The sequence below is a fragment of the Leptonotus elevatus genome, chromosome 12 (genome assembly GCF_054856555.1).
Source record: "Leptonotus elevatus isolate MCC_2025b chromosome 12, RoL_Lele_1.0, whole genome shotgun sequence".
NCBI classification, from domain to species: domain Eukaryota; kingdom Metazoa; phylum Chordata; class Actinopteri; order Syngnathiformes; family Syngnathidae; genus Leptonotus; species Leptonotus elevatus.
In genome coordinates, this window is record NC_141250.1 from 9,423,285 (window position 1) to 9,437,325 (window position 14,041).

A 14,041-nucleotide genomic window follows, 5' to 3' on the forward strand; every position below is an offset into this window, starting at 1 on the left:
ATGCCAGTTTGTATCTCTACGCACATGTACGTGTATATAAGTCCGCGCGTCTGCCCCGCAACCCGCTAGTACTCAAGCAGATATAAACATACACGACGACGCAGAAAGGAATCACTTTTGAAGCGAGGAGGAAACCGACTACTTTGTTTATCATGCTGACATGAATATAATTTCTTTTATTGACCGTATAAAGTTAAAAGCGGAAATGGTGTCTATTTACGTAATGACGTCCGTGTGTCGCGCTTATGAACAATGTATTCCAATTGAGTACAATGACCATGTATACGGGAGTAACTCTGTCTGGTTATCTAAAATGTTTCAGAAACCGGAGTTGACGTTTGCTGAGACGGAAGGAGGATGCAGGCGGTTTGGGGCAGCCTGAAAACTGGCCCACCTTCAGAGGTCGTATCAGAGGCGGGATGGTGCTTGGTGCTTAAGGGGCATGTCATTTAACTTCAGCACCGACAATGAGAGCTACAAATTTCCTGACTTTTTCCACTGTCAACCCGCAAACCGGTAGCTCTCCAACTGCAGAATGTCTAAAGCATATTGGTTTCATTTTCACTCGCACGTCTACCAATTCACGATGTCTGTTAAGAAGTTGCAATTGGCACTTACGTTGTCAAGCGTTCTGGTCATTCGCAATCGTGACGTTTAATACCCTAACATTAGTCCCGAACACTTGATTGTCACACACACAGAATGGGGGGGGGGGGGGTGGGGGGTTGGAGTCAACCTGTGAATCGCCACCTTTGGAGGTAGTACCAACGGCATAACAGAGGCGCAACACATTGTCACTTAAAGCCACAATTGTTTTTTCATGCGTTGCTGACACAAACACACAAGTTTAACACCTTACACTCACTTTGCTGGCCTGTTATTCTGACACCTTCACGAGTGTGGGAGAAGTCGACTACTCTTGAGCAGAGGCGGGCGCGCTAATGAATTTTGAGCATCCGTCATCCCTCAATTGTCAAAAGTCGGGACACCCTTCCGTCATCGACAGTCTGTCAATATTTCAAGCCGAACCGCATTATAATCATCAATCCGTCATCCCTCAGCAAAATGGGCGTCCGGCAAAGTTTCGGTCATTCGATGTTGGAAACCGTCAATGTTAATGATATGTCGGAAATTCTGCAGCGCGTCAGTGAAGAAGTGGACGTCCGTCAATGTTTTCATCACTCATCAGCAATAGTACTGACCGGTTATTGATGATTACATTGATGAATGATAACCCACTTCTGGCAATGCTTAGTCTGTCAATTCTTCTGAGTTTCTCGTCAATCGTTACTCGTCACCAAAATGGGTGGCCGTCATTGACAGACTGACGGACCTTCCGCCAATATTGACAGAAAGCCCACCTCTGCTCTCGAGTCATTGGATTCAGTGGTTCTGCGTCGTCAACAGAATGTAGCCAATCAAAGAAGCGCCCTGCCTGATAAGCAATCAAGCAGCAGCGGCGGTAAATAAAATTTAAAAAAATCTCTACCTGATTCATTCTTTTGTATAAAAATTTATTAAAATGAAGGCAATTCGTATTTTCCAAAGCAAGTTCTTTTATGGCAACTTGGCCATTTTTCAACTCCCCTGCCTCTGGTCCTCTTCGGAAACACTCTGGGACCATCGGCGGATATCTGGGAGTTTTTCAACAGTTTGTGCTTCACCGTTTTGGAGAGATCATGTGTGATCACGTGAGATTTATGCCTCTGAGGACTTTGTTTTCGAGATCGATGGTGGGACAGAATGTTAACGTGCGTGGTGCTCTGTGCTGAGATTATTGGCGCGCACACCACACACAAATACGTCCAAAACTCGTTTTCTATCTTCATGCGTGGGGTCTTACGCAAACAAACAAAATCTTTCAATATTTGAATAACGCGTACCAGGACTTAGACACAGGAGTGTCCCGCCTGTTTTGCAGAAACAGAAAATTGCATTATTGACTTTGTCCCACGATTCTGCATCAGTGCCGTTTATACAGAACAGCAAGTTGTCTGCTTTTACAGGCTTTTACTGGCAGTAGTCTCTTTCACACAGCAAAACAAGCACATCGCAGCTTCAATTCTGGCATTGATCTGTCTGTGTTTTTTATACCCTGTGACGCGGGACATTGCCGCAAGTGCGCAGGCTTTCATACGGCAACACGGCGCCTCGCAATCGATAATCAGATGTCTGGTGTGACAAACACTGACAAATGCTTACAACACAACAGGGCAGGACATGTGCTGAAGCCCCTTTCACTGAAAGTTCCATCAAAACGATCGCATTACAGCGCGTTCACAGCATCTGCTGGTACCTTTCTTACAAAACACAGTGAAGCGATATGTTTCTGCACAAGGCAAGAATGACATCAAATACGTCACTGAGTGCCTCTGTTTAGGGTCTGACACTGCTTCAGAAGAAGGAAATTGCCAGGTCAACTTTGTCCCCCCCATTCCATGTCAATGAGTTAGGGTTTTGGCATTTACAAGCAGAAACCTCCTTCACAGCCAGACTCATCACAATTAGCGCATCGCAGCCTTAATAGACGCTCTGGCATTTATCCGCCTGTGCCTTTTATACAAAACCAAGTGACTGTGCGAACTTTCACATCAGGTGCTATCACGTAATTACTGCTAGTTGATGTCACTGCCAGCGTCTGGTGTGACAGACATTGACACAACAGAGCGGGAGGGGTGAGTATCAGGTGTTAAACTTTAGCGACACCATGGACAAAGGTGGAGAAATTCTGCATTTATCAGCAGTAGCCCCTTTCACAAAAAAGACCCAGCAAAATGAGTGGAGTGCAGCCTTAACGGAACAACTTTGAAAATGAAACCATTGAAGCAGGATACCGTCACAATTGTGACAGCATCTAATTGCAGGGGTAATAATTTCTCACAATAATAAGGAAACTGAATAATGTCAAAATATGGTATTCCCTCGCTATAATGTGGTTAACTGTTCATGGCCTCGTTTACCAGATTTTCTGTGTATGCAATTTTGCGTGCCAGTAGTGTACTTCTTTTAAAATCTATGAAGGTCTGAAAATCGAGAGTGCTTAAACGAGAGAAAAGTGCAAAGCCTGTATGGTGAGGGGTTTGATGCCCAATTCACACTGACTACGGAACGGATGCGGAGCGGCATCCATACGGACGCCGCAAAGAATAAAAAGCATTTGAGTATGTGTGTCAATTCACACCAGCTGCAGTGCGGTGTGTATGCAGGGCGGATCGGATGCGGAAGGTTTACCCAAGCTTTCAAATTTTTACAGATTTTCATGAAGCTGAATAAATTACACAAGCCAGACAGGAAGTCAGGTGTCGGCATCAAGGTAGATCCGGTATATTTCAAAATAAAATCGTTTGCGAACTAGTTTTTTGGGACGGAAGCTAGTTATAGCTTGACATGAGTCGGACTTTTAAAAGACAACAAACAAGCTCAGAATAAATTAATTGTGACAAAATAACACTATTTAAACACAAAACGTACTTATGCATGGTAGAAGATCACATCTGACATTCCTAGAAAGTCACTGGTGATTTTTTGAGCTACCTTCAGTGCGTCATAAAATCCTTCCATAGAGTGACATTTGCTTTCAACACAGGAGAAGTGAACTTCGGTTGTGAAACATCGCATGGCCTACCGGCATTGCGGAACAGCACCTTTGACGTTACCTCAGAGGGCGTAAAGTTGTAAAGTCGTCAAGTCATCATTGCCCCGCCGCCCCGCCTTTCTCCCGGCCAAACATTCCGTGTCTGTGACGTTATCACAGAAAAGCGCCACAGGAAAAGGCTGAAATGTTGCGCGTTTTAACAGGCAAAATCCACTTTCAACAAAAACCACCAACAAAATTAGCGCATCACACCCTTAATAGAAGACCTTTCTGCAGAACCAAGCAAGGCAGAATATTGATGCAATTATGCGAGTGCTCGTTTATACAGAACAGCAACGCGGGAAAGAAAATGCCAGCAATTACAGGCAGTGTGAAAGGGGCTCTTGATAAGCATCGGTAGTGAGCCCATTCTGGACCCCCAAGCAGGCATCATCCCTGCGCTCATAAACCCGTCTCTTTCTGAGTTATACCGCCATTATATCCTCCGGCTTATTGCTAATCAATGCACGGGGACTCCCAAGGGGAGGGCTGGCGGGCCCAACCCAACACCCCCACCCGCCTCTCGCACGCACACAAACACAGGAGTGTCGAACAAGTGTGCACACCTAAGCACATCTACAGAATAGGAGCAGGAACAATCGACTTGGCCGGGCGAACAGAGTGGCTGCTAATTTGTTAAAGCTGCTTGCTCTTCCACCCACGGTGCGCATTCATTTTTTAAAACGTCCAACAAGCACAAATAAATTCACACTTGCTCCGCGAAAAGCGCTCAGGGGAGTTTGAGCGACAGGGACGCCGAGCCACAAAGCGTGAAGATGTGCGCGCACACACGCAGCCACACAAGCTCGCACTTAGCGGCTGACACTCACTCCCTTTTCAATTAGAGTGGCGGCTGGCTGGAACGGAAAAGGAGGGAGGGAAGGGGGGGGGGCGGACGGGAGATGGCTGTCAGGGCGCTGCGGGGAAACACATGCTCTGGCAGGCCTAACGCACGCACACACGCGCACTCCTGGGGAAGCGGCCATCACAAAATAAGACACATAAGTCTCTTCTTTTAGGGGCGAAAAGCGAGTCCAACCGCTATTCCGCCTCGCTTGTTTATGCGGAACTTATCAACGCCAGCAATATGGCGCCCCAGCGGGTGAATTTGAATAGCGCCTTCGCATCAGCGTTTTTAATGAGCTGCTACGCCGTTCAAGGCTGTCCCAATTACACAGACATCAGTGCCGGCGCCGTTCTTACATCGGCAGCGCCACTTCGCGTATCTGTACGGAGCTGTGAGGCGGAAAAAAAAGCAACGCGGCGATTCCGGCCTCAACCAGAAAAATATAAAAGCACCCGGTGGAAAGCAGACCTCCTCCAAGGTCCAACTGTTCACGAAAATAAAAATAACACAAAATGCAACAATGTAAAAATGAGAAAAAAAGGTCCTCAATTTAACTCATTCACTCGCAGCCATTTTCCCTGAAGCAACCCCCTTCGCTCCCAGCTGGATTTTGACTGATTTTGGATTTCTATTGCTATAGGAACATAGAACCTACCAAAAGAACGATTGGAGTCTCTTATTTCATCACAAAATTGTTTTGTTTTTTTATCTGTGTCCATTTTGCAGCAATTAGCATTAGAATACAGCTAAGTTCATCATTATTCACAAACCTGTTGAAAACACTGACAAAAAGAGCTTGTTGCAACATGGCCCTGGCTGATCTCTGATACTTGCTGGATGTTTTTTGTAATAACTACCATTGCTTTAAGCAACCTCTTCATGTCAGAAGCTGTATCAAAGCCTTCTGTATGCTCTAGCATTATTATTTTTATTTATTTTTTACGTATAAAGACGTTTTTGGGAGTGAAGGACAAATTATTAGAAAACATATTTATACGTTTTGGGGTTTGAATAAGTTAAAATGCAAAGAAGATGATGACGGTTGTTTCTGCAATTAGCGATGTGCGCTCTAAAAAGAACGAGGCAGTAGATGGTAAAGAACATTCTATCAAATAATCTTGAAATTGCAATGCAAAAGACGCCAACAGGAAGCCTCAAGTAAACCATAACTTAACATCAGAAAATGTTATGTATTTATTTATTCATTTACCAAAAATGAAAAGCTGGTGTTGCTCCATATTTGTGTTTGTTGGGCCGACCACATTGTGTCAAAGTACCGTTTCTGCACACAGCGTCATGTGCTCTGATCCACAACAATGAATGGCCTTTATGTCGAAGCCACACAAAAAGTCCTCATTGTGGTCACGAGTGAACTGAAGCCTATCGCAACAGACATTTGGGTGGGAGGCGGGGTGATCCCTGGACAGTCAACCACAGGGCACCATATAGAAAAACAAACAGTCGTACTTATGTTCACATCCATGGCCAATATAGAGTCTTTGGTGAGTTTAACATGCATGTGTACAGAATGTGTGAGGAATCCCGGGTAACCAGAGAAAACCCACACAAGCATGGGGAGAACATGCAAACTTCACACAGCCGAGACTCAAACCCAGAACTTCTCCACTGTGAGGCAGATGTGATGAACTTTAGTCCAGTCCACATTTGCTCCCAAAAACGTATAAATATGTCCTATTTTAGATGGTTTAAGTGTCCCAAAGACGTATTTATACGTTTTTTATGATAGCGCATACAGAAGGCTTTGATGCAGCCTCTCAACTGCAATGAACGGTTGAAGAAACGGTAGTTATTACACAAATGACCAGCAGGTGGCAGAAGAGCATAGAAAATGATCCAGAACCATGTAGGAAAAAAAGAATTCTAAATAGATTTGTAAATATTGATGAAACTTAGCTATCTTCTAATGCTAATTTCTGCAAAATGGAAACAGATAGAAATATCTTTTTTTTCCTGATGAAAGACGAGACTCTAATTTTGCTTTTGGTAGGTTCCATGTTTTTATAGCAATAGAACACAATACTCTGTGGGCCTTGCAAAATCAGTCAAAATCCAGCAAAACAGCCAGGAGTGAAGCTTCAGTGAAAATGGCTGGGATTGAATGAGTTAAAACTTTATGAAATTAATGTCAATTTTCTATTCTTCTAGTTTCTAGGGAATGACTGTAAAACTGGGACAAGGTAATGATTGTAAAATGTCAACCAGAGGACGGCTTAGTATCTACCTGGTACTGGCATTGGCCACCGTCCCGTGTATCACTACTTTGAAATACAGCCAGGTATCGGCCCAATTCGCCCATCCCTACTCGACTCAACTTTAATTAGAGCAACCATTGCTGTATATAAAGTACCTTTAAGATGGAACCCAAGGGCAGCAAATGCAATGAAAACAGCAGGGTGCCTAAAATTGAACCCTGTGGAGCATCAGATTGGGACTCAAAAAGTTATGTCGGCCAAATAGGATCTAAAAATAATGACTTCCCAAGTTTAAATAATGAATAACTCATTTAGTGAAGTGGGGGGGAATCATGGAGTAACACCTAGATTTTGTTTGTATTTCAGTGCACATATTAGTTTGAAGAATATGAACATTTTTTTTTCTTCTTTCTTTTGTCTTTTTCTTTTTTTTTAAGAGCTCAGTATTGTTCATTCGGAAATGTCATCATCATTGCTCTTTTATTATTATTATTTTTTTATTATTATTATTTTTATATATATATATATATATATTTTTTTTTTTTGTGTGTGTGCGTGGGTGAGTATGTGTATGTGCGTGCGTGCGTGTATTTGTTAGCGCACCAGAAAACCTATTAGAAAAAATCTCATACCGTTCACCTAAACCGAACACCAGGAGACCCGAGGGGACCAAAGAAAACCAAGGAAGGTGAAATCCAGCACCGACCAGACACCCCCCACCAGAACTCCTCCCCAGCCCAAGAAACATCCAGACCCCAACAAATCCAAAAAACATAAAATCAGGGAGGCCTCAAGAGACCAAAGGAGAGACCGAGAAAAGGAAGGAAGGACAGACGAAGCCGCGTGAGATCCGCAGACACCAGCCTCCACCGATTCAATAACCTGAGGAGGAAACAGATTGTGTCTGAGTTTCGGTAGATGCTGGTGTGGTGGATCTGGCATGCATGAAAATCTCCACCAAAGAGGGGAGCCGTCGACCCCCGCCGGAACAGAGCAAGCGCAACACCTCAGGGCCCCCCAGGCCGCGGCAGCGCCAAAGGACGACCCCCGGGCCCCGCCAGGGCCACCGGCCGGAGAGCAAACCCAGGAGCAGGAGCGCCCCCCGCCCCAACACGGCCCGCGCCCCCGGCCCAACGCAGCAGGACGGGGCACTGCAGGCCCACCAGGCACCCCACCGGCCCCCAACCCCCGCACCCCCCACGACCCCCCCCCCCCATCCACCCCCGCCACCCACCCCAACCCAGCCCCAGCCGCCCCCATGTCCCCAATCCCCCAGACACCCCCCACCCCCAGCACCCCCCACCCCGCAACCCGAACAGGGGACCGCAGCACTGCTCTATACTGCGGCCCCCAACCGATGGCACCCCCACAAGCCCCCCCCCCCCCCCCACAAGTTGTGTGGTGTATTAAAATTGGAGGGGAGTTGTAGGGTGAAGACGGTGTTTCCACCCGACCCCGCCCCCCAAAGTGTGTTATGTGCCCTATATGTCTATAAAAGTGTATTGTGCAAACCTAGTGTAGTGAGTTAAGAGGAGTGACCAGCGGGGCCCTCCCCAACCGGGCGGGGGCAGGAGGCGCACCGGCCCACCAAGCCCCCACCCACCCCACCAGAATATGAACATTTTAATAACAGACCTGTTTCAACAGAATTCATATGTACCTCCTGCATTCCACATTGAAACAGGTCAGTTCGGCCTGAAAGGGACGGAGAATGAATCCCGGCTCTACCGTTATGCCAATTTACGGGGAAGCCAGTGTGAAAGCGGCTTAGAGAATGATGTAAGGTTTTCGGATTAGCCGGACGGGACTCTACCATTAGCATTCTAAAGCAGGGGGGGAGGATAATTCCCAACTCAAACTGGAAATAAATTCTTCAAAATGCATTTTGAGGGCTTAAAGGAAATCGATCGCGGTTGGGTTTGGCGTTTCCATGCTCACGACTTAACAAATGATCAAAACATCACCCTTCCGAAAAGTAGTGTGCGTGTTTGTGTAGCGCAGACAATGTGACCCTTACTCACGTTTCGTACGCGTTCGTGCTCATCTCCCTGACCAGGTTGAAGTACAGGTTCAGTGTGATGAGGCAAACCCAGGCTAAGGCACTCCAGTCTGCAGAGGGGGGGAAACAACAAGGTCAGAATGCAACACAGCTCGCAGCCACGCACACACACGCACACACACTCGTATGTATATGTGACATTTTTTGATGAATGGAAGCCCATTCTGCAGTAATATGAGGGAAACCTGTGGCTTATGGTGATGTATGAGCGGGGGGAGCTCGGAGAGAGATAATGATGAACTATGAAAAAGCCGAGCGAGATAACGGCGGCGTGGGTGCGTGGGAAGGTGGTGGGGGGCGGCGGGGCTGCAGAGAGACTATGGTGGGATTCCAACATGGTGGATGTAAAGAGGCTGACACAAAAGGGAGAACGTGAAACAAAGCGCTCGCGTCTTTTGTTGTACTTTGGTTTTCAGCCTTGCTTTTTTTTTTTTTTGTGTGTCCTTGTGTGTGTGCGTGTGTTTTTTCTTGACAGGACAGGCAAGGCTGCTCGTCACAATGATGAATTCCCGGAGCTGCGTGCTCAGCTTACTCGCTTTCACACAACACAACCACGCGCACCAAAACGAAGCGGGAGCAGCGTGCGGTGACTAAGAAAGTAGGCCGGCCGGCTGTCTCTGTCATCTTTCGCAATAAATCACCGTCTCCGGGACAAGCCAAATGCATTTTACGCAACCGGAACGCCACCAGATCTGCGCTTTAATTCGGGGGTGGGCAACCTAAACAACTGGTCGACATATACTGGAGGCCGTCAGTTTTTTTGATGCTGCTGACATTTCAAGGTGACAAACTACGCGCTGTGATCAAGTTTGAGCAGGAGCGTACCAATACAGTACACCATTACGCGGCACAAAATGGTTAGCGCCGTACTTGGTGTTTTTCATTAATTCGGTTTCTGTACAAGCTTATCCTCACTCAAATGTATTTTTTAAATGTATGCCCAGGAACTGTTTTTCATAAAAATATTTACTCTAATCATAGCTATACTGCTGCGTTAGCGAAGGTTAGGGCATCACATTACTGTGCCGTGAGAGAAAGACCATCAGGTGTGCCACGGAAAAATGATTGCGTTGGGCTTGGGGTGCGGGCCCTGTTGGGGTGGGGGGCACTCCTGGGTTTGCTCTCCGACCGGTTGCCCCTGCGAGGCCCTGGGGTTGTGCCTTGGGCTGCCGCGGCCTGGGGGACCTTGAGGGCTGGTGCTTGCTCTGTGCTGGCCGGGGTCGACGGCTCCCCTCTTTGATGGAGGTTTTCATGCATGCCAGATCCACCACACCAGCATGTACCAAAATTCAAACACAATCTGCTTCTTCCTCTGGTCATTGAATCGGTGGAGGCTGATGTCTGTGGATCTCACTCTGCTTCATCCATCCTTCTTTCCTCTCTTCAGTCTTTCCTTTGGTCTCTTGAGGTCTCCCTAATTTGTTGGAATTTAGATGTTTCTGGGGTTGGTGAAAGATTCTGGTTGGTGTTGGATTTCACATTTGTTTCTTTTCTTTGATCCTTCCTCGGGTCTCCTGACAACTTCACGACTCTAGCGGGATTCTGAAGTATTCGGTTTAGGTGAACGGTATGGGATTTTTTAATAGGTTTTAGGTGAATTAATGAGCACACGCACACACGCACATACCAAACAAACAAAAAAAGATCGGATGAATTCCGTCAGAGGAGTTTGTTCAAGTACAACCCTTGGAAATGGCTGAAAATCTCCCAAAACATTGACAAATTTCTACGGCCATTGTCGTGACGCAGGTACACGGTTATGCTTGTAATATTACAACTTTATTCTTTTTTGTTGTTGTAATATTACACAACTTCTTTCTCCTAATATAATGACCTTTTTCTCATTAAATAGTCTTTTTTCCTTAACTCATTTGCTCCCAAAAACGTATAAATATGTTCTATTTTAAATGTTTTAAGTGCCCCAAAGATGTATTTATACGTGTTTTTTTAAAGAATTTTTTTATGCTAGCGCATACAGAAGGCTTTGATGCAGCCTCTCAACTTCAAAGAACGATTGAAGATATAGTAGTTATTATACAAACGGCCAGCAGGTGCCAGCAGAGCAAAAGAAATCAACCAGGGCCATGTTGAAAAAAACCTCAATATCTTACAATTCTTAATATATTTGTGAATAATGATGACATTTAGCTATATTCTAATGCAAAACAGAAACCGATAGAGATGTACTTTTTTTCTAATGAAAGAAGAGACAATTTTTTCTTTTGGTAGGTTTCATGTTTATATAGCAATAGAACACAATATTCTGTGGGCCTTACAAAATCAGTCAAAATCCAGTATAACAGGGATTGCTTCTGTGAAAATGGCTGGGAGTGAATGAGTTAAAATAGTACTTTTCTATTTTTTTTTATACCATACTATTCTATATATTTTTGAAAACTTCTTTCTGGTAATACTAAAACTTTTTTTCGTAACAGTACAACATTTTTCTCATATTTTAAAAATGTTCATAACCTATAATTTTTTTTAATCACAAAATGATGATCTCTCTCTGTAATATGACAGCTTTATATTTGGGAAATTACAACTTTTTCTTGCCATAGTTAAAATGTTTAAAGTAACACATTTATTGCATTTTTATCTTGTAAAACTAGTCTTGGGGGCCAATTTTATTTCCGCTTTGCAATTCTCTAGCTAGTCAATTATGTGGGGTTGCATTGAATGCGTAAAAAAAAGAATATTTTAACCAAGATACGAGGCTATGCAACATTTGCTGAGTTTCTCCATTTGTTTAAAAAAAAAGAGAAAAAGAAACAAAGCTTTTCCATTCTCACACTTGGTGGAGGTAGTAAAACCACAACGTTATGAAAAAGTCCAACAAACATTTTACCCACAAATACTCTAATATATAAATCTTTTTTTTTCTTCATAAATTTAGTATGGCCCTCAGACGACTTTATGAAAACTGAAATAAGCCCTGATAGGAAAAAGATTCCCCCACCCGTTTTAAAGCACACCTGCCCAGTCTCCCAACACATTTCATAACATTTTATTGGTGTGAATTTAAAAGCAGCGCTACGCCGTGCAGCTCCCACCAGGCTCGACGCCACACAGAACAAAGTGCCTGTTCAGGTTTATGTACAGCCGTTTGTCCCCAGCGTGAGGATGCTCGTGATAAAGCGAGCTGACACGCGGCAACCCTGCAGCACTAACTCACTGCCCATTACGCCGCGGCCGCCTCAGTGTGCGTGTTTGCCTGTGAGAGCAATAAAAAAGAGCAGCGTCGAAGAGGCGTATTAGCACCGAGCCCTAACTAAGAATTCGAATGCTAATCGGCGGGGCTAAAGTGGCCGTATAATTGCCGTCAAAATGGCCAGCTTTAGTGTAAAAATAAGGCGCTCACACATCTAAATTGCAATAAGTTCCTGAATAACGCAACTGGAATGCCAGTGCAGCGATATGGCATCAAAACTGTATTATCATATTTTTGGGGATAAATCCTCATAATATAGGAAGGGGTAATACATTTTACCACAAAATTTAAACAGGTGCCAGATTAACCTGACTAATAATGCTGTTGTGGGGTTTGTGCTAAAAAAATAAAAAATAAAAATTAAAAAAATATATATAATAAAAAAATCCTAGTTGAACTGAATGACGAACCTGAGATCGCTGATGGAACGATAGCTAATTACTAGGCAACGTGAAGCTTGTGCTGTTTCCATACACAAAAAGAGGAGCAACTGGTTGTGTTGAATGTGTGTATGACGTGTCTGTCAAGTCATTCAACACAATTAAAATGACAAGGTGCTGTATGCAGTTACCAGATAAAGTAACAGTCAGGCTAACGTTTTCTTCTTTGCATATTCCAGCAGTCTGGATGCACCGTGGCACCTTGCTGCCTCTCACAGGTCAGGTTTCGTATTACACAGTAAATTCTGTGGAGTAAATTTGACTCTAAATCGAGTCTATTTGGTCCCACCCTAAATAGAGTCAAATTTAGACTTGAAGAGAGTAAAATTAAATTAAATTAAAAAAATTGGGAAGTCACTCAAGGGTTGAGGAACAACGCCACAACTTCAGGTTGAGAGACACCTTTTTAGTTTGGGATTTAAATGATTTTTTTCTACCCCATTTCTTTCTTTCTTTGTTTATTTTTAGCTTTGCATTTGCCTTATATTCTGTTTTCTTTTAGTGTTTAACTGTTTTGTTTTTTTGCGTTTAACTATTTTTATTTTGTTGTTTTTAGCCTCCGCACTGGGAGGGATGGCTGGTCTTCTCCTGCGGGTGGGCGGTCCTCCCGGGGGCCCCTTGGCCCTGGGAGGCTGTGGCGCGCTTAACTTTGTGTGGGGCCGGCCACGGTCAATCTAAAATTTTGAGAATCACAGAGTACCTTCACTCCCACACACTCAGGATAATCTTTTTGAGACGCTGCACAATGGGGCTTTTGCCAATTTTGTTTGAAAGGGAGATAAAATGTTCAAATTTGCCCTGTTATCTGTATGCCACTTGAGTTCATCATATCATGAGTTATGCTGTATTTTGTCCTCCGAGGAAAATCTGGAGGATTAAAATCTATGACCAGAACAGCGAGTAGCATATCTTGTCATTTCGTGCACAACTGCATACTGTTGTTGCTGTATAAATACAATAACTTGACATGTAATACGGTATACAAGAGTTGCTCAAATAAAATCTTAAAAGGACCACCATTTTTTTTAACAGGTCAAAGGTCAGCCAGGCCACACACGATAAAACTGAAAGATTCACAACAAAATACATTTTTCATTCAAAACAACAAAAATACTAATTGAAAAAATGTCAATTCCGTTCTCAGAAAAAAGGTAACCAAATACAGATTGGTAATTGAACCCAAACACAATAATAACCACTTAAAATTGATATCCATCACTAACAGTGCTAAATTAGCGATTGCTTTAAGACAAAGCTCGGAAGCAGCCGATTTAGCAACCGATATGCAGTAACTTTTACTAATTAACATCACGTAAAACTCTCTGCATTCTGGAGCAACAACTAATGGGTAATGCTAACAAAGTCACATGAAGTGGACATCTGGAATTGGAAATGTATAAAGAAACATAAATGTAATAAATGCTTGAAGCACTTAAATCATAGAGATAAACACATTTTGTCCCACCCTTAGTCTGTAATGACGAGAAAACTCACACGATATAGGCTTGTTACATTTCGGTAGCATTTAAAACTTTTGTGTATGGTATGATATAGCCCTGGGTGTGTGCTTTTTTGTGATTGGAGGAAAATGATCTCTCCATAAAGAAGCGCCCACCGTTCACTCCCATGTGTTACAC

General features: G+C 43.9%; 1 protein-coding gene across 2 annotated transcripts in view; it reads right to left on the reverse strand.

Annotated features, from left to right (window-relative positions):
* The window catches only part of LOC147164445 (cyclic AMP receptor 4), a 99,039-nt gene that overhangs the window by 71,855 nt on the left and 13,143 nt on the right, over positions 1-14,041 (reverse strand). For both annotated transcript variants that reach the window (XM_086091574.1, XM_086091573.1), the window contains one exon: positions 8,716-8,803. In XM_086091574.1, the coding sequence (XP_085947700.1) occupies positions 8,716-8,803 (88 nt within the window). The remainder of the gene's footprint in view (positions 1-8,715; positions 8,804-14,041) is intronic.